This window comes from Lucilia sericata, unplaced genomic scaffold (assembly GCF_015586225.1).
Source record: "Lucilia sericata isolate MDLA Ls3-8-SP2 unplaced genomic scaffold, ASM1558622v1 Contig000073F_arrow, whole genome shotgun sequence".
In the NCBI taxonomy this organism is placed as follows: Eukaryota; Metazoa; Arthropoda; class Insecta; order Diptera; family Calliphoridae; genus Lucilia; species Lucilia sericata.
In genome coordinates this window covers 585,127-607,479 of record NW_023994107.1, presented here as the reverse complement: position 1 = coordinate 607,479, position 22,353 = coordinate 585,127, and the positions used below count along the sequence as shown (strand labels likewise).

Genomic DNA, 22,353 nt, shown 5'->3' with positions numbered 1-22,353 from the left:
AAAAATCCCTAGATTCAAACAGCTCAAATCTATTACAATTCCAAGATTTATTGAACATTACCAACGCTTGGCGATTTTTATTAATTTGCATGTATGCATGTGTGTGAAAGATTTAAGGATTTTCAAAATACATATATATAATTTTGTTCTACACCTAGTATGGGAGATATGACCAATTATAGACCGATCGTAAAAAATATTTTAAGCAAAACTTCTGGACATGAAAGCTATATTTCAGTAAAATTTTGTATCTATATCGTAATTTAGTAATAAGTAATGTGTGTTATGAACCAATCGTGCAAAAATCTTGAAATAGAATTTTTGTATCAATAGCTTTATTTGGTAATGAGTAATGTGTATTTAAGAGATTTTCGAAAGAGGACCTTGTGTATATAAAAACAAAATTTAAAAATTCTGTATCTATATCATTATTTGGTAATGAATATTGTACATTTAAGTAATTTTCTGGAGGGGGCCTAGTATGAGAGCTATGACCAAGTATGGACCGATCGTAAAACAATTTTATAGTGTAATTTATGTATATAAGAGCAATATTTGTGTTAAATGTATGGATATCAATATTTTGTAATGAGTTATGTGCGTTTATGTGATTTTCGGGAGGGAACCTTGCATGGGAGCTATGACCAAGAATGGACCGATAGGAAAAAAATTTCACAGTAATATTTTTGTGCATATGATCAATACTTGTACCAAATTTTATATGGATATCTGAATTTTGTAATGAGTTATGCGCGTTTAAGTGATTTTCGGGAAGGGACCTTGTATGGGAGCTATGACCAATTATGGAGCGATCGGAAAAAAATTCCACAGTAATATTTCTGTGCATTTGAGCAACACTTGTACCAAATTTTATATGGATATCTTAATTTAGTAATAGTTATGCGCGTTTAAGTGATTTTCTGGAAGGGACCTTGTATGGGAGCTATGACCAATTATGAACCCATCTGAAAAAAATTTCATAGTAATATTTCTGTATATGTGAGCAGTACCTGTACCAAATTTTATGTGGATATCTTAATTTAATAATGAGTTATGTACGTTTAAGTGATTTTCGGGAGGGGACCTTGAGTGGGAGCTATGACCAGTTATGAACCGATCGGAAAAAAAATTCACAGTAATATTTTTGTGCATATGAGCAATACCTGTACCAAATTTTATATAGATATCTTAATTTGTTAATGAGTTATGTGCGTTTAAGTGATTTTCGGGAGGGGACCGTGTATGGGAGCTATGTCCAATTATGGGCCGATCAGAAAAAAAATTTCTCAGTAATATTTCTGTATGTAAGAGTAATACAAGTACCAAATTTTATATGGATATCTTAATTTTGTAATGAGTTATGCGCGTTTAAGTGATTTTAGGGATGGGACCTTGTATGGGAGCTATGACCAATAATGGATCGATCGGAAAAAAAATTCACAATAATATTTCTGTGCACATGAGTAATACTTGTACCAAATTTTATATGGATGCCTTATGTTAGTAATGAGTTATGCGCGTTTAAGTGATTTCGGGAGGGGACCTTGTATGGGATCTATGACCAATTATGGACCTATGGAAAAAAAAATATCACAGTAATACTTCTGTATGTGAGGGCAATACTTGTACCAAATTTTATATATATGACTTAATTTAGAAATGAATTATGTGCGTTTAAGTTATTTTCGGGAGGGGACCTTGTATGGGAGCTATGTCCAATTATGGACCGATCCAGAAAATTTTTCTCTGAATGATTTCTATTGACATAAGATTTTAATTTGTAAAATTTTGTAAAGATTTCGACATTGTGACGGAAGTTATTAACAAAAAACCCATTTTCCGGGAATATGTACTTTTGTATGGGAGGTATATGAAATTGTGGACCGATTCAGGCAATTTTCAGCGGGAAACAAGCTCTTGTGTAGAAACGAATGTATGCCGATTTTCATGGAATTATCATTCACAGTTTTCGAGAATGTGTAAAAAATGCTTATTTTTTTTCGAGGTTGTTTCAAATTTTGATTCATAACTTTTCCCGGTGTAAACCGATTTTGCTCATTTTCAATACCAAACTGCCTAGGACAATAATTAATATTTTGGGTGAATTTTGTTAATTTTTGTTGCTTCGTGTTAACGTGAGAATGTTTTATACAGACAGACAGACAGACAGACAGACGGACGGACGGACGGACAGACGGACATAGCTAAATCGACTCAGAATTTTATAAGGTCCAAGAATATATATACTTTGGTGGGTCTCAGATGAATATTTCTTGGTGTTACACACGGAATGACAAAGTTATATATACCCTCTATCACCACTGATGGTGGTGGAGGGTATAAAAATTTTGTGCATTTTGGAAAAACTCTTAAAAAGTACATATGAATTTTGAACCTCGATAACATCAAAACGAAGATGGAAATTTTTGAAAACTTTTAATTTTGTAAGTATGAAAATAATTTCATCAAAATCAGAAGGGTCACGTTCAAAATTTCGGGGAATTACTCTCTAAAATATATTTGGGAAAATATTGATGAAAATAGTGAATTTTATATGAATATAAACAGGGACCGAAAATAATAATTATTTTTGAATTTTTAAATAAATTCTGCTCAAAAGTCAAAAAATAACTTGTATTTTTGCTCGAAAAAACAAAAGTTAAAAAATAACTTTTATTTCTGCTCAGAAAAATAAAAATAAAAAAATAACACTTAGTTTGTGACTTTTATAATAAAAGTCATAACAGTTACGGTCCCTGAATATAAATTTTGAATTCGATCTAACTTTTAAAACCCTTTATTGAATTTGATCTATTAATTGTCCACTTTCATTTCCCCTTAGTCTCAATATGGAAAGATTCGATGACCCAACATATAAAAAACAATTTCGCATGAAAAAACTAAATTTAAAAAGAACTGGGCATGAAAAACTATCAAATTACACTATACAACAAATTTTGGGACTTCGAATCTTTCCCGAACAAGACCAAAGAGTTTAAAAAAATTAGCTCGTATTGTTAATTTAAACTTTAAATTAATTTTTAAATTTTAAACTTTAAATTTTAAAGGCATTTTAAATTTAACTTGTTTCAGAAAAATTTCTCATATATAATAATATTATACATGAGATGGGTTCGTATGCCCCTCATACATAAAATAAGTTTACAGTTAATAAATCTTTCAAAAATTAAGAAAGTATGATAAAATTTTACAAAAAAGGTTTGTTTTCGAAACTAATCTCACGTTGAAATTTTATAGACCTCGGTCCACAATTGACCAAATCCCTTGTTAAAGGCCGTATTCTGAAAATCACCCAGATGTCCATTAATATCCATACATGGTAGTACAATTCGCCATATATCGAATAAATAAGTAATTCTGGTAGTTTCGATCATTAAGAGTTCATATATAGGTCCGCCTTCCGAAATCCACAAACATACAACCAAATATAAGAGTTGGTTAAATGGTAATAATATAAATGCAATATAATTAGTAATTAGAATGAACTGAATTCATATAAAGTTATAGAAAATTATAAATTTTAGTACATAATATATTTTAAAAGAAAATTTAGACGTAACCGACACAAAATAAATGTGTTCTTACGTCTTTTTTCTTTTTCTTGTAAAGTTGAAACTATACCTAAATTATAGATTTCTATAAAAAAAGAAAATCGACAATCATGTCGCTTACGCTTGCAAAAAGGGCTCGATATCAAAACATTTTTCAGCAAACCCTCTCTGATTTTCTTGTTGCACAGTGTTATAATTTTGTTCGATTTATAAAGCAAAAACTTGTAAAAAGTAGCACAATCACGTGTCCATTTTCGATAGTAAAATGTTCTTTTGAATAGAGCTTTTTCAAATATGGCCGGCAGACTTTGCAATATAATTTCTGTGAGCTTAAGACGTGTGCAAAGTTTTTTTCAATAGTGACAAGTAAGAGTGTTATATTCCGCTGTGCCGAATCTCATATACCCACAATCAAACCGTATGCCGTAGGAGGAATGCTCCCATAACATCAGGGTGATATTTGGAATATGGCTTATGTCAATTATGGACCGAGTTCTTTTGAAGTAACAAAATATTAATTTATAAATTTTTTTATATCCTAGCCAAAAATCTTTAAATTTTGGTAATGAGTATTTAATACATTACCTGGTAATGAGTAGTCGTTATCAATAACATTATTTAATTTTTGTTCCCACCATCAAAAATGATATATTGATTTTGTCATTCCGTTTGTAAATTCTAAGACAATCTAGCCATGTCTGCCTGTTGAAAGCACGATAGAGTCCGAACGGAATGAGCTAGAGGGTTGAAATTTTGCGCAAATATTCTCTATAGATAAGGTTTCTTTGTATTAAAAATGGGCAATATCGGTCCACGTTTTCGGATAGCCCCCATACAAGTGGACCCTCGAAAACAGCTTTAACGGGCATATCTGTTTTAAAAGTACGAGTATGGCCAATGTCTCCCTACAAAATGTTATGGGGATGGGTCCATAATTGGATCAGTCCATAATTGATCCTTCCCCCATAGAAGGTCCCTTCCAGATAATTACTTTAATGCTCATTACTGGCTTAAAAGTATGAGTGTAGAAATGAAATTGGACATAAGTAAGTTTCTTACGAGCCAAAACCTAAGAAACTTTTATAGGTACGTAAATCTTCCTACCGAATTTAAAGCGGAAAGTGTCGGGAACTCATATTCGATGTAAACATGTTTTATATGAACCAAAATCGGTCTAAAAAAAATTATGAACAATTTTATGAAAATCGGTCAATAATTCACCGTAATTCATCTCTCATATAAGGTCCTCTTCAGTAAATTTGATGAGTAATATCACCCCGATGTTTATAGGAGAGCATTTCTTTTATGGCATACGGTTTGATTGTGAGTATATTAGATTCTTACTTGTTTTCAATGGGATTTGTAGCCAATTATCTAGAGCATCAGTCCAATTATCTAAAGCATCTTTCTAAAGTTTGTGGTTCGAATCATAGTTGATATAGTATTTTTTTAAAAAACGTCGATTTTTTACTTTTATGTAAAAACTATTCCAAAAAGTACTATAAAATAATTTGTTAATGGAGCACTGAGTAAGCGGAAAGACTAATAAACACAAAAAATAACTGTAGAGCCAGGTTTAAGCCCGGGAAAGTCGTGTAAGCACATTTGTAACCAGTTATTTTTGGAACCTCGTCGAACAAAAATAATTAGTTAATCACCCCAAAAGTAAGTATTTCCAATATTACTTGCCTGCTAACCGGGTAAGTAAAGTTTTTCCTGGGATGCTTCAATTGGAGTCCCTATATGGGGGGTAGGGCCAATCTTTTGCCGAGAAAGGATTTGGCTAGTTAGAAACTTACTTATTTCGAATTTCATCCCTACTTTTAAGGCAGTAATGAGCGTTAAAATAATTTTCTGAAGGGGACCTTATATGGTGGGTAGGGCCTATTATGGACCGATCCACATAAAATTTGGTAGAGAGATTAATGGCTTAATCTCATCTCGCTCATTGGCTTAAAAAATCGAGTTCAGCGATGAAATTCGACACAAATTTTGAGAACCTTACTTAGAGTAATTTTCTGAAGGTGACCTTATATGAGGGATGGGGTCAATAATGAGCCGATTCTCATAAAAGGCAGAAAAGAGGCGTTGGCTCGTAAGAAACTTACTTGTAAGAGACTTACTAATTGCTATACTCGTATTTTTTTAGCCAGTATTGAGCGTCAAAGTCATTTTCTGAAGGGGACCTTAAATGGGGTAGGGTCATTTATGGGCCGATCCTCAAAAAATTGGTATATAGATTTTGAGTCGCATAAAACCGTGTCGAATTTTACCGCTATATTCGTATTTTTAAGGCAGTAATGAGCGTTGCAGTCATTTTTTGATGAGGACTTTATATGGTGGAGAGATTTTGGCTTATATGAAACTTATTTGTGACGAATTTCATCGCTATGCTCGTACTTTTGAAACAGTTATGCCCGTTAAAGCGTGAGACTATCCGAAAACGTGGACCGATATTGCCCATTTTCAATACCAAACAAACCAAAAACCAAACCTCATCAATAGAGAATATTTATACAAAATTTCAACTGTCTAGCTTCTTCCGTATGGTCCCAATCGTGATTTTAATAGACAGACGAATGGACATGGCTTGATCGTTTTAGAATTTAATAATGATCCAGAATATATATACGGTTGTGGGTCAATGACCAATATTTCGATGTGTTACAAACGGAATGACAAAAACAATATACCCCATCTTTTTTACCTTTGTGGGTCTACGATTAATCTTCGATAGGTTGCAAACGGAATGACAACACATATAACATAACCCCAACCTTTTCTCATAGTGCGTATAAAAAAAGTTTTAAATATTTATATGTGTTTTAAATATAATTATTTATTCGCTTAACATTAATAAACAACAATAACAATAACGATCAGTCTATTAGCATAATATCATCATTACCTATTATTTACAAACGACGGAAAATTGATGATGGGAGGTAAGAAGCACTTGGACCAGATGCAATAGAACCAGATGCGGGGGGAATATATGAAGAAGATGGAGAGGAAGCAGCACCATGGGAAGCAACAGGAGCATTGGAGGCAAAGTTTAAAACAGGTGCTACACCACCATCATGAGATTGAGAATGGCCTCCCAATGAATCGTATTGACCTTGAATAGCCCTTTGAGCATTGACAGCATCTTCAGGAGTACGGTACTTGACAAAGTGTACTTCGGGTTTGTTGTTGCTGTTCTTATTAACGTTGTTCAATTTGTCGGCCAAGCTACCGAGGTCGGCTTGTTTGTTCAACACGTAGATGGCGGTCTTTTGTTCACCAGCTTGTTTGGCCAGAGCAAGTGCAGCATCTTCAAGTCCCTTGTTTTCAGGGCCCTTGATGAAAACAACACGAAGACCTTGTTTCACAGAGTTTGCCAATTGATTAGAAGCAGCGGGATCATTGAAATCATCTTCGTTGGCACTGTATGTGAAGAATTCCTTGTCGAGTTCAGCTTGAGGAGCATAAGCAGCATCATTATGAGAAGCTTGGCCGAAATCTCCTTGAGGACCAGCATAACTAGGTGCTCCTTGTGATCCAGCAGCACCTTGTGGTGCTGCATAACTTGGTACGTTATCTGAGCCATGACCCACTGATTGATAATTGTAACCGGATTGGTTGGCACAGACTACAGCCACTAAGCAAAGTACTACAAATACATGCATTTTATTTTTGGTTTGCTCGTATATATTAATTGTTTATTGAAATTAAATAATAGAATGACTTCTAAATGTGTTTAATTTTGCTTTTATACTAAATATTTGCTAATGTTTTAAACCACTAATTAGTCGAAAAGAAACAGATCAAAAATTCATATAAAATTCTCTTATTTGTTATATTTGCCTTTTGTTTAAAATAAATTATTTATTATAAAACTGTGCAAAAGAAGTGCTTGCATAAATATTAATTCATTAACTACAATTTAATAATATTAAATTTATAACAAACATAAAGTTAATGAATTCATTATGTTAGGACCTAACCTAATGAACCTACATACATCTTAAAAAAGAAATTTTTAATTTAATTATGTATATTATAAATAAAAAAGTAATAATATAAAATTTAGTTAAATAAATAATCAATAGTTATTTTAAATTTTTCTATATTTAAAACTTGCGTTTAGAACTCTCAGTCTTGTAATTATGAATTTATGTATGCCCGTGTGTATGTTGAAATCCGTTTCAATTATGGACCGATCCACATAATATTTTGTGGAAAGGTTTTGGCTCCTAAGATACTTTTGTCAAATTTCATCGCTATACTCGTATTTTTAAGCGAGTAATGAGCGTTAGTCATTTTCTGAAGGGGACCTTATATGGGGGGTAGGGTCAATTATGGACCGATCCTCATAAAATTTGGCAGGGAGTTTTTGGCTCATATAAAACTTATTTATGTTGAATTTCATCGCTATAGTTGCACATTTAAAACATATATGCCCGTTAAGGCAGTTTTTCGGGGGTCCACTTGTATGGGGGCTATCCGAAAACGTGGACCAATATGGCCCATTTTCAATACCAAACAAACCTTACCTATAGAGAATATTTCAACTCTCTAGCTCATTCCGTTCGGACTCTATCGTGTTTTCAACAGACAGACGGACGGACATGGCTAGATCGTCTTAGAATCTAATAAGGACCCAGAATATATATACTTTTATGGGTCTTAGACAATGTGTTACAAACGGAATGACATAAACAATATACCCCCCATCTTTTTTGATGGTGGGTATAAAAATATAAATAAAATTGATTTTGTATATTTATTAATTCAAAAGGAAATAAATAAGCTTTTAAACATAAGGAACACAAAAGTTTACAAATATTTAAAATTTTTATTAAGAGATCATAACAAATAAAATTATTATAAAGAAAAAATAATTCATTTAATTAACGAATACTTTAAAGTAAAAAAACATTTAAGTAACTTTTCAGATCATATCCTAAGGATCACAAAAGTTTACAAATATTTAAAATTTGTATTAAGAGATCATAAAAAATAAAATTATTATAAATAAAAAATAATTCATTTAATTAATAAATACTTTAAAGTATAAAAACATTTGATTAGCTTTTAATTATTTTTGGTAAATAAACAAAAATAAAGTTTTAATTAAAGGCATTTTCTAAAGGACAGTTTGTAGGGGGCCAGTTGCAGGCCGATCATTACAAGAATCAGCATGGTCATTTATGCTCATATAAAACATAGTTGGGGTAGTATATTTAACGTAGCTTTGCTTAAAAGCCTAAATCAGAAGTCCGGTTGCATGGGAGCTGGGTGATATTATGGACCGATTTTAACTTTTTATACCCACCATCAATAATGATTAAATACATTAAAGCACCTTAATCCGCATTGTAACATTACGTTAGATTCATCCCACAGCGTCTGTTCTGCTTACCAAAAGTGGCATATGAGGTAGTTCCAGCAGGATACCATTACCAAGTTTAATACAGAACAGATTTGGCTCCCTATGATTTTGGTTTTCCCCTATTTAGATGAAATGTAGTCCGATAATTACCGTCCATTTCAAGGATATTCCTTTAATTTTGGAACCAACATTAACACTCGTCTTTTTAATCTGTGAACCATTTTTGATCAGTGCCACATCGTGGTGTTGATCTATATATTTGTGGTGTCATTGACACGCGGTTAAAGCAGAGAATCAATATTACATTATACCATGGGAACTGGTGGCTCAGAATTACGGATTTTGTATTGTACCGGTTATTGGAGATATTCCTTTGAGGCGTATATGGTGGCTGTTGGACCTAAATCACTGGAAGAGATTGTTAGTTTAAAAACTGATACAAGCTGAATTCAATATTTCGGGAAAAGTTCGATGCTGTTGCCGAAAATGATAAAAGATACGCCAAATCAATGCTGTTGTCGAAAATTATAAAAGATACCCCTCAGAGAAACGACTGTGAGGATATTAAGGAAATGAGTTGATGGCTATTGAGAGAGGTGCAGGGGTGTAATCACTCTATGACAAAGTATTTATAAAATTCGCTATTGAACTCTTTTAAATTTTTTACTCAACAAACGTTCAGGCATAAACTTAAGCATATTTATCTTTTGATAAGACTATAACAAATTTGTTCGAATGCATGCACGTAATATTTGTTGCGTCATCATCATAATAATACTTATTTATTAATATTATTTCATGTTTAATTTTTTGTTTTCATAAAAATAATGCTTCTTCAAATTTAGTACAATTTCGCAAGATTCTCGTAAAACACTAACAAATTAAATGTCAGATATGATTGAATTTATTGGTTGTTTATAATCAAACATGCACCTTGTTTTTGCAACAAAAATAAGAAGACGTCTATCGGAGGCGTCTGTTGGTGGTGTGTTTTTTTTTTTATTACTGACTGTCGGTGTTTGCGATACGAAGCGGTGCCAACTGTGCAAATGGAGTGCGAAAATTATGCGGCGCATACTTGTTTTCTTTATCGCATAAATAAAGATGACAAAAATATCTGGGTTTAATATTTAGTTTTTAGTTTTATTTTTTTAAATGTCGACTGAACTGAAGAAAGTTCAAGTATTTATTTTTCCCTCACAAGCTAACTGAAGTCAGTCAACTGTGTCAACGCACTGCTGCAATAACTTGCAAGTGGTTTTGTTTTTCTTCAGCAGCCACACTCACAAGCAGCGGCCATATTAAGTTTTTCAACTCAGCCGAACTGAACACAACGACTGAACAGTAAAAACAGTTTTGCGTGTGCTGCTTACGTATTGCTTAGTTCTTGGTTTCGTTTTCTTACTAAGGGACGTAAAAAAAACTGATAGTTTGACTGGTTAGTACAAATCAAGCTGACTGAACAATAAAACTTGATGGGTTGTTTGTTCAGTAAGACTTTGTTATTGTATGCAATTTGTTTTAGTATATTGTATGTTTTTGTGTTTAAATTTGACAAAAGTAAACAAAGTAATTGATAATTATTGCTAATAGAAATTGTTAATTAATTTAAAATTTATAAAATTATAAATTACTATACTTATAAATTTGGATATTTTCTTTAAATAAAAATTGATTTAAATTTAAGCATTTTGATGATTTTTTAGTGAGATTTTGTTATTGTATGTATGTATGTATATTAGGGTGGGTCGAAATAGGCTTTTCGCTCGGATCAACATCTAATAGTGAAATTATGTTGTATTTCAACGTCAAATGGAAGACTGTAAAATATTCAATTATAAATTGGTTAAAAAAGTTTTGAGTTATTAAAATTTCCCCCGAGAATTTTGTGATTCTGAAGACATATAAAAGTAAATATAAGAAAATTTTTGTTAGTTTTGAAAAATTTTACAAAAAAATATTATGTTTATCTTTATAAGGTTCATAAATGTGCTAGTACGAATTTTTGTTCAAATTGGATAACGCTTACTCGGTTTAGTCTGTGGTCAAAAAAAGGGACATTATTTTAACAGCATCTCCAAAACTCCATTTTCAAACTTTAAAAAATTTTGTTGTTTCAATGCTGGATATTATAAAGGATATATATAAGAATTAAACACAGAAAGAATGAGCTTAATACCTCTCATAGTTTTACCGTACCTGCGATGTGAATTTGAAGGATTTCGGGAAAAAGGCAATTTTTGCCAATAATTAAGTAAAAATTATATTATTACCAATTGTTGCTTAATTTTGATCAATTAAATTGCGATTATTATTTCCGAGTCCATGAAAAGTTATTTCTGATAAAATTTCCGAAATTAAAAATCATTAACCCTCTAAAAACCGGGTCAAAATCAAGTTTTTGTATATTTAATATTCTTCATTAAAAATACCAAAATATTGTGTATTTAATTATGAATTCATTTTGACAAACTACACGAAAATATATCCAGAAATCTAGGAATCAAACTTCTTCAAAAATTAACCCTCTGTCATACTTGGGGTCAATTCAAGACCGATTTTTTAAACACTACAAAAAACACTTTTAAAAAGGAATTTTCTAAAATCAATTTTCTTAAAGATTTAATGGATATATACAGTATTTGGTTTATCGTATTATTTGAATGTAGTAAGAATAACTTCTAAGAAGTTTCATCAATATCCATCAACAAATTAACAACATCATGCTCTTATTTCTTCAAGAACATAAAATTCAAAAATTTGATTTTGACCCCGGTGTTTAGAGGGTTAATGATTTTTAGTTTCGAAAATTTGATTAGAACTAACTTTCCATGGACTCGGAAATAATAATCGCAATTTACTTGAGCAAAATTAAGCAACAATTGATAATAATATAATTATACCCACCACCACCATCAGTGGTGATAGAGGGTATATATAAGTTTGTGGTTCAGTGTGTAACACCAAGAAATATTCATCTAAGACCCAACAAAGTATATATATTCTGGGTCCTTATCAAATTCTTAGTCGATTTAGCTATGTCCGTCTGTCTGTCTGTGTAAAACACGCTCACGTTAAAACTAAGCAAAGGAAATAAACCAAATTCACCCAAAATATTTATTATTATCCTAAGCAGTTTGGTATTGAAAATCAGCAAAATCGGTTCACAACGTAAAAAGTTATGAGTACAAATTTCAGACTACCTCCAAAAAATTACTTTTTTTTCATATTTCAAAGATATTTCGATGAATTTTGTCACACATTATTTTTTCAAGGCAGTCCAATATTTCCCATAGCCCCCATACAAAGGTATATATTCCCGGAAATTAGTTTATCGTTAATAACTCCCTCAAATATATCGGTATTTTGTACATGTAAATATAATATGACCAGAAATCATACTGTCAACGTAGATCTCAGTCGGTCCACAATTGGTCATAGCTCCCATATAAGGTCCACTTCCGAAAATCACCTAAACGCACATATTTCTTTGATGAATAAAGCTATTGTGATAAAATTCGAGTTGGATAGGCCCTTAATTGCTCATAGCTCCTATATAAAGTCCACTTCCTAAAGTCACCTAAACGCACACATTTCATTGATTAATAAAGCTATTGGAGTAAAATTAGACTTGATCTTTTTCTGCATATAAATCATTATATGAAATTGTTTCCTGATCAGTCCATAATTGGTCACAACTCCCATATTCTGTATATAGATACATCATTCTATTAAAATGTTTTCGAACTGGCGTATTAATATACATTTTTCTGGACCTAATCAAAATTAGTTCGACAAAAATTTTGGCAAGTTATCTAAAAATTAGATAGTTAGATGGGTTTCAATAAAAAGTAGTTTGCTGGTGGAGCACTCTAGCACTCTAACTTGTTTTTACTTAATTATTGGCAAAAATTGCCCTTTTCCCGAAATCCTTCAAATTCACATCGCAGGTACGGTAAAACTATGAGAGGTATTAAGCTCATTCTTTCTGTGTTTAATTCTTATATATATCCTTTATAATATCCAGCATAGAAAACTTTAATTTTTAATAATCCATTTAACAAAATTTTTTAAAGTTTGAAAATGGAGTTTTGGAGATGCTGTTAAAATAATGTCCCTTTTTTGACCACAGACTAAACCGAGTAAGCGTTATCCAATTTGAACAAAAATTCGTACTAGCACATGTATGAACCTTATAAAGATAAACATAATATTTTTTTGAAAAATTTTTCAAAACTAACAAAAATTTTCTTATATTTACTTTTATATGTCTTCAGAATCACAAAATTCTCGGGGGAAATTTTAATAACTCAAAACTTTTTTAACCAATTTTGAGTTTTTCCATCTTTTTGGAAAGACAATTTTGTAGACATTACGATTTTGCTATAAAATGGTGCAATAATTAATACTTTAAGCCTCATTTTGTGAAAATACTCCAAAAAGTGCCATTTTTCCCATATAAACGCATTTACAAACTTTGGCGGCGATGCGCGGGCTCTTACCCTCAAAATAATTGAATAATATTTTACAGTCTTCCATTTGACATTAAAATACAACATAATTTCACTATTAGAAGTTGATCCGAGTGAAAAGCCTATTTTCGACCCACCCTAATATACATACATACATACAATAACAAAATCTCACAAAAAAATCATCAAAATGCTTAAATTTAAATCAATTTTTATTTAAAGAAAATATCTAAATTTATAAGTATAGTAATTTATAATTTTATAAATTTTAAATTAATTAACAATTTCTATTAGCAATAATTATCAATTACTTTGTTTACTTTTGTCAAATTTAAACACAAAAACATACAATATACTAAAACAAATTGCATACAATAACAAAGTCTTACTGAACAAACAACCCATCAAGTTTTATTGTTCAGTCAGCTTGATTTGTACTAACTAGTGAATGGTATGAAAAGCCAATAATCGATTTTCGAATTTTTCGATCAACTATTTTAGTTTCCATTTTTAAGTCGATTAATCGGGCTTAATAATCGATTATTTTGACCGATTACGACTATTTTTAAAATTTTTTTATATAAAAATATTTCCATTTTTTAATTAAAAACAGTTAAAAATTTTATATTCGTTCGAAATCGAATTAAAATATTAGATGCACCTCAAAAAAGGTGCTTTAATTACCCTTCTTAAAATATTTATTGTTATGGGGTTTACTGTTGTCCCTTCGTAAGCTGGACAGTTTTTACATATTTAGAAGGAAAATTCACCCAGGTTGAAAAACCATTCTTTTATTCTTTTTAGATATATTTTAATTTTTTAACATTTATCATTTAAAAGGTTTTTTGAATCCGTGTTTAACAGTGCACTATGATTCAGATGACCACTTTTTTGGCCAAAACTAAAAATGTGTCAAAAAAATATTTTTATGGTGTAATATATATACTATTTTGCTTAAAATTTAAGTGCAATGACCTATCGAAAACATAAATTTGAGTTATTAATTAAATTAATTATATTATAGTTCTAAATTACTATCCAACTTTAAAATTTTATTCTCCAACATTTAACGATATTTGCTAAATTTTGGAATATTTAAAGAAAATACCCCTTTATAACAAAATGTCAGTTTTCCCGAATAAAATCCCATTATTTCCGACAAACAGATTCTTAAAGTTTCATACTGGGAAGAGGTCGGACTTTTTTTAAAAGCTTATATGAAGTAGGTGATCGCAAAGATTTAAGAAGTTATACCAAACATCCCTGTTTTACGTGCCCCCACATTCTTTTTGGTCAGCTTTTTACGTTAATTATACTAGTTTACAACGATTTTGCTCATGATATAAAACCTATATAATTTTTTTATTTTGGCCGTCTAAGTCCAGAAAAAATATTAAAAAAATCTAGGACGTAGAATTTTTGAATTATTATTAGGAGGAAAAAATTGGATATTTAGAGTTGTAGTTATTTTTTATATAAAAAATTTTACTTGTCTTCCTTACAACACTCTAACAAACGATTCCTGTCACGAAAATATTAAAAATTACGTTGCAATAATCTTAAATCTTGGTGAATATATGCCATTTTTATCACTCACACTTTTAAGATTTTTTTAGAAAAAGTACACAGAAAAAAATAAAACATAACTAGAATGAATTTTGTAATAAATTGTATGAATCGAACATGACATTTTTTTCCCAAACCATTTTCATTCGGAATATTAAAAGTTCATAAAATGCATGAATTTGTACATGAATGAATTTTTTTGTTTTTTTACTTATTTTCTTTGATTTTCATAAAAAATTGCAATTAATATCCAATGTTCCATTTTTTTAGAAAATAAAATAAATCATAAAGAAATAAACAATTTTCCAATGAAAATTTCAAACATTTTTTAACAAATAGAAAAATAGAAAGAAAATTTTTAAATTTTTAAGTCAAGGCTTCTAGATTATGTTTAAAAAAATAAAAATTAAAAAATTCATACAATTTAGGAACTTATTCTTAAATATTATTAACTTTAGTCAATGAAAGCTGTTCATAATATTTATGCTCAAACTTTTTTCTGTGTATAAATGAGAATGTAAGAAATGAATTATGTTGGATAAATACAGTTTGTAAGTATGGAATAAAATATCAATAATTTTTTTCGAAATTATTTTTTTTTAATTTTTTAAAAAAAAATCTAACAAAACAATTACTAAAAATCGGGTAAAAAACAAAAAAAGTGGTAAAAAATGGGTTAAGAAAGTCCTAAATTTTATATTATTGATTTTTTTTTTAATTTGGTTGTTAGGTTCCCAAAACAGGAGGAAGCACCCAAAAAACAATTCTCATTTTCAAATATTTTTCCAGCACTACTGGAGAAGGATGCTCAATAAAAACCACTTTATCTGAAAATTTCGACGTATAGGAAAAAAATAAAAATTGATAATTAACCACCGGACATAGCCCTTTCCCAAAATATATGTTTCATTCCATGAGCAAACAAAAAATATTAATTTGTAAACTTGTGTTATTAAAGTACTTCCTTTTATCTTTTATATCCAACATTAATTATTTAATTTGTTTTTTTTTATCGCTGAAAGTGGAAAAAATATCTGTATTCGAAATTACATTTTATGAAAAAAGCAACTTTAGTGGCTTGTTATTAAAGAGTAATTTAATGTTGATAAAAAAAATACATTTTCTATAGCTCCGAAGTATGGCCTACAATACTGCATTGAAAAATTTGTTAAAATGCGACATAAAAAAATAGTTTTGGCCAAAGAAAGTGGTCGTCTGAATCATAGTGCAGTGTACAAAACTTGATAATGTTGTGCATTTTTTTTTTAATTTTTATTAAAACCTTACAATTATATACATATTTTGTTTGGAATATGACAATTATAAGGAGGCCGTTATTTATGATTTTTCACCATTGGATGTGGCCTTTCAAATGATAACCCATATATATTGTATCAAAAATATATATGGGCAATTTCGTGTCAAGTAACCCAACCAAGGTTAGTACTATTGTAAAGTAGCCAAACAGAAATTTTCAGCTCTATCGGTCAAGAACTGCCGGACTTAGAGGGGGTCGTGGCGAAACTCTGCCATGATGTGAACCTACATACATATACCACTAAAAAATTTCATTGAAACTAAAATCGTGTTATTGTTACCCCACGAAATTGCCCATATACTAAAATTTAAAAAAAAAATTAGAAAATACCTTTTTTAAAATTTGTCCAGCTTACGAATGGTTATCGCTAGACTCTAAAACAGAGCAAATTAAATTTTAAGAGGGGTAACAACACGATTTTTCCATGTAATTTATTAGAGATATACATATGTATGTAGGTTTACATTATGGCAGAGCTATGTCATGGTTCACATAAAACTTGTTTGTGTAGAATTGTATCGCTATACCTATAGGTTGTTGTGCTTTTTTTATAGAGACTGCTGACAAATGTGGACCGATTTTCACAATATTTAAGAGAGTTATAGAAAAATAATTTGTGTAAAATTTGGTAATTAAAAATTTGAAACATTATGCTTTTTATTTTGAGGAGCAAAATTTTTGATTAATCGATGCAGAAAATCGATTTCAGTATAAAATTGGTAGTGTAGAATCGATCGCAAAATAATCGATTTTTTACAGCAATAATCGATTAATGGTCATAATCGAAGTCGATTTACCATTCCCTAGTACTAACCAGTCAAACTATCAGTTTTTTTTACGTCCCTTAGTAAGAAAACGAAACCAAGAACTAAGCAATACGTAAGCAGCACACGCAAAACTGTTTTTACTGTTCAGTCGTTGTGTTCAGTTCGGCTGAGTTGAAAAACTTAACATGGCCGCTGCTTGTGTGTGTGGCTGCTGAAGAAAAACAAAACCACTTGCAAGTTATTGCAGCAATGTGTTGACACAGTTGACTGACTTCAGTTAGCTTTTAAAGGGAAATTTTAACTAGTTACTATTTTTTAAGCATGGTACTAAATTTAGTCAAATATTTAGTAATTTGCGACTGCAATTAGCAGTTTTTTGAAACCCTGAAAAATATGACCATTGTAGAAGATAAAAAATTGTTTGTTGGCCACAAAAGTATATATATTATAGGTCTTTATTTAATTCTAAGACGATCTAACTACACTATCGGACAAAATAAAGTGCAAAAGTACTCATGTATATTCTTTCAGCGAAAAATCGGTTAAATGATTATTGAATATGGAATTTTTTTCAATATCATTTAGTTTATATACAATGCTACAAAAATAACAATAAAACTAAATTATTGTACTTACAATTTTTCTGTATAACATCTAAAATTAAAATAAATTCACTTTTTTGTCGGACAAAATAAAGTGTAAATTTTATATATCATTATTTAAATTTCTTGTATATCAAAATTTTTTATCTATTTTGGTTCTGATTTTAACATCTGTATCTACTTAAGCCATTTTGGTAATTTTGTTCTCCATTATTATTCGCAATCGCCTTCCCTTCCCCTTGCTATCCCCATATGATAATTTTCAAAAGAAATACGTTTTAGATCACTATTTCATCGGAATTTTTTGATAAATTGTGGTCCAAAATTAATCTATTGGATTTAGGGCGGTGCTCTGAGCAGGACATTCCAATTTTTCCGTGATTTTTCCTACAGAAATGTTATTTTTTTAACTTTATCAAGTGCTTAAGCTTATTATCTTGCCGAAATATAAAGTTGCCCAAGTCCATTTCGAAGGCACTGATCTTAAGATTTGACTGTAATATGCTTATATAGTGTTCATTGGAGCTTTTTGAATAAATTTCACCTAGGTTCCTCACACCTAACGTTAAAAATTGGACACATACGAAGAGTCAACTGACCCATACCTTCAATCTTTCACCAACATATTTAAAAGCTTAAAAATTTTTTCGATTTTAGTATTTAATTTCGTAATTTTTAGCTCAAATTTACGTAGTTGGTCAGATGAGTCCCAATTTCTACCGAAAATTTTGAAATGTCGACAATGAGTGTGAGTTAAGCCCTTCAATATACAAAATTTTAAAAACAATACCCCAGGTTTTAAACATTATGGTGGAGGGCTATCGGTATTGTTACATTATTCAACTTTAAGAGCGAGAATCTTAGTGAAAATGGAGTAAGCAATAACAAATGAGCAATTCACGAGCGTATTTAATAAAAATTTTGAAATAAATGCCGTAAAAATGGGTTTGGGAGACTTAATGCCTCAACCGATTCATGACTTCAAACATACGACTAAGGTCAAAAACATTATTGTAAGAAAAAAAAAACACTGAAAAATTTGAATGACCTGCTCAGAGCATCGCCCTAAATCTAATAGATTAATATTTGACCACAATTGATCACAAAATTCCGCTGAAATAGCGAACAAAAACGGATTTCTTTTGAAAATAATAGTATGGGGGAAAGCAAGGGAAAGTGAAAGCGATTGCGAATAATAATGGTAAAAAAATTACAAAAATGGCTTGAGTAGATCCAGATATTCAAATCAGAACCAAAATAGATAAAAAATTTTGATATACAAGAAATTTAAATAATGATATATAAAATTTACACTTTATTTTGTCCGACAAAAAGTGAATTTATTTTAATTCTAGATGTTATACAGAAAAATTTTGAGCACAATAATTTAGTTTTATTGTTATTTTTGTAACATTGTATATAAACTAAATGATTTTGAAAAAAAATTCCATTTTCAATAATCATTTAACCGATTTTTCGATGAAATAATGTAGCATGAGCACTTTTGCACTTTATTTTGTCCGATAGTCTATGTCCGTCCATCTGTCTGTCCGTCCGTCCGTCCGTCCGTCTGTCCATTGAAAGAACGATAGGACCCCTTCAGAAAATGACTTTGACGCTCATTATTGGCGATTCGACACAAATAAGATTCATCCAAGCCGAAATGTCTCTATAAAATTTTATGAGGATCGCTCCATAATTTACCCTAGCCCCCATATAAAGTCCCTTTCAAAAAAATATTTTAACGCTAATCATATACATATAAAACCACTATGAGAAAATTACGAGTTGTGTAAAAAGTTTTTTATTATAATTATTTATTCCGAATTTTATGAGGATTGATCAAAACTGACCCTAGCCAATAAAACAAATTCTATGTATGAATATTGATTTATAATTGTCCCCCATATAAGGTAGCCTTCAGATTATTACTTTTATGCTTATGACCTAATTAAAAGTACGAGAACAGCAATGAAATTCAAAACGAATAGATGTTATACTACCAGAAATCTATCTACCAAATTGTACAACAATCGGTCCATAATTGACTCTACATGGGTTCATGCTTTAAAAATTGGTCAAAAATATTTTGTTTTTAAAAACTAACATGTATTTTGTTAATTCGAAAGAGCACGCCCATTATTGACTTAAGCCCTATTACAAATATTACCCTGATGTTTACAGAGGAGCATTCCTTTTACGGCATTCCTTTTGGTGGGTATAGGCATTGCCCGAAAAAAGTGTATGGTCCAAATTTGATCAAAATATTTTGAAAATTGCGGCCTTACGCACAAGTCCTGTCCAGCCAGTCGGGCAGACATACTAGGTGGGAGTAGGACCAATATTTCTGTGCTTTACAAACATCAGCGCAAACTCATAATACCCTCCCCACTATAGTAATGTAGGTTATAAATATGTTTTATTCCTATTCTAACCTGTATATTTAACTCCTAAAAGCTGTAATATGATATTTAGAAATAATTATATTTAAAATACTTATATAAATGTATTTATTCGCTTAACATTAATTAACAATAACAGTCACGATCAGTCTATTTGCAAATGTAACAATTTAACATTGTTTACAAACGTAAACGACGGAAAATTGATGATGGAAGGTAAGAGGCACTTGGGCTCGATACAGTAGATTCAGATGTGGGAGGAACGTATGAAGAAGATGGAGTGGAAGCAGCACCATGGGAATTAACAGGTGTTTTAGAGGCAAAGTTCAAAACAGGAGCCACACCACCATCATGAGAATTAGAATGGCCTCCCAATGAATCGTATTGACCTTGAATAGCTCTTTGAGCATTGGCAGCATCTTCGGGAGTACGGTATTTGACAAAGTGTACTTCGGGTTTGTTGCTATTCTTGTTAATGTTGTTCAATTTGTCAGCCAAGTTACCGAGATCAGCTTGTTTGTTCAACACATAGATGGCGGTCTTTTGTTCACCAGCTTGTTTGGCCAAAGCAAGGGCAGCATCTTCGAGTCCCTTGTTTTCAGGGCCCTTGATGAAAACGACACGAAGGCCTTGTTTCACAGAGTTGCCTAATTGATTGGAAGCTGCGGGATCATTGAAATCATCTTCGTTGACACTGTATGTGAAAAATTCCTTGTCGAGTTCAGCTTGAGGAGCATAAGCAGCATCGTTATGAGAAGCTTGACCGAAATCTCCTTGAGGACCAGCATAACTAGGTGCTGCTTGTGATCCAGCAGCATAATCAGCACCACTTTGTGGTGCGGCATAACTTGGTACGCTATCTGAGCCATGACCCACTGGCTGATAATTGTAACCGGATTGGTTGGCACAGGCTAGAGCCATTGAACAAAGTACTATTAATAAGCGCATCTTCTTTGGTTTTATTGTATGTAATTGCTTTTTGAAATTCGATAACAGAATGACTCCTAATTAGTTATAATTTTGCTTTTATACAAAACATTTGATACACTTTTAAACTGCTAATTAGTCGAAAAGAAACAAATCAAATAATTAAAAATTCATATGAAATCTTTTTATTTTTTATATTTACTATATTTTATTTTAAAACAAATTGTTTATTATAAAATGTATAAAAGAGAAGTGGTTTTTTAAATATTCATTTATTAATTACAATATTAAAGTGTATTTATGTATAATGGACTAGGTTTTTATTTTTCCTAAAATATTTTGGGTCTTTTAACGACCATTTGAGAACTAGGTTAGTTAAAAATAACGTTATTAGCATTACATCTGATGTTTTTTTAATTCTATTAAATTTTTATATACTACACAGAAAAAATTAATTTTAAAAAATTTTCAATTAAACGATTAATCGAAATTTTTAAAAGGGTTCAATTCATTTTGTATTTGAATCATAAAAATGTATAATCAAATACGTATTTAACAACAACAAAAATATAAAAAAATAAAAATTTTTTATACGAAATCAATTATAAGTAGTAATTGAATATACAATTTTTGTTATAGGTTGAACTTCAATAAATAAAATAATTGAAAACGAGGTTTTGGTAATTGAAATCGTTTTTCAGTTTTTTCTGTGTACATTAAAAGTATTTTTTTCAAAAAAATTAATTGTTATTGGCTAGAAACATCAAATTAAGTTTGTAGAGCCTGGATTAAGTGAGAAAACATAAAAAAGGATTTTTTGATACTTTTTCGTTCTACAAAAGGAACTTTTTGAATTTTTTATAATATTGAACCTAGTAACATGAAATTTAGCATGTAGAGCCTGGAATTAGGTGAGAACATGTAAAAGGGGACTTTTTGGTACTTTTTATACCCACCATCAAAAAAGATGAAAATGAGCAATATCGGTCCACGATTCGGCACAAACATGTTTTATGGGAACCTAAATTCCTTTGTTTAATTTTATAGGAATAGGCCCATAATTGACCTTACCCCCCAAATAAAGTCCCCTTCAGAAAACGACTTTATCGCCCATAACTGGCTAAGAGAAGCATCAATAGCGGTGAACTTCGGCACAAACATGTTTTATAGGAACATAAATCTCTTCGTAGAATTTTATAAGGATCGATCCATAATTGACCCTACTGCCATATAAGGTCCCCTTCAGAAAATGACTTGAATGCTCATATCTGACCTTAAAAAACATATATATATAAACTAAACTAAAATAATTTTCTTAAATTTTATGAGGGTAGGTCCATAATTGACCACAAC

At 30.7% G+C, this 22,353-nt stretch overlaps 2 protein-coding genes across 2 annotated transcripts; both read right to left on the bottom strand.

Moving 5' to 3' along the window:
* Nucleotides 1-6,391: 6,391 nt before the first annotated feature.
* Nucleotides 6,392-7,293, bottom strand: LOC119616452. Its single transcript, XM_037972799.1, has one exon. It carries the CDS (start codon nucleotides 7,238-7,240, stop codon nucleotides 6,488-6,490), a length of 753 nt encoding a protein of 250 aa, XP_037828727.1. The 5' UTR covers nucleotides 7,241-7,293; the 3' UTR covers nucleotides 6,392-6,487.
* A 12,859-nt stretch (nucleotides 7,294-20,152) lies between these two features.
* LOC119616453 lies at nucleotides 20,153-21,066 on the bottom strand. The gene has a single exon (XM_037972800.1). The coding sequence runs from the start codon at nucleotides 21,019-21,021 to the stop codon at nucleotides 20,254-20,256; it is 768 nt and encodes a 255-aa protein (XP_037828728.1). The 5' UTR covers nucleotides 21,022-21,066; the 3' UTR covers nucleotides 20,153-20,253.
* Nucleotides 21,067-22,353: the final 1,287 nt, after the last annotated feature.

What these genes read in the sequence shown, in the direction of transcription:
- LOC119616452 (XM_037972799.1), bottom strand. Translation starts at nt 7,240, where the DNA reads ATGCATGTATTTGTAGTACTTTGCTTAGTGGCTGTAGTCTGTGCCAAC.
- LOC119616453 (XM_037972800.1), bottom strand. Translation starts at nt 21,021, where the DNA reads ATGCGCTTATTAATAGTACTTTGTTCAATGGCTCTAGCCTGTGCCAAC.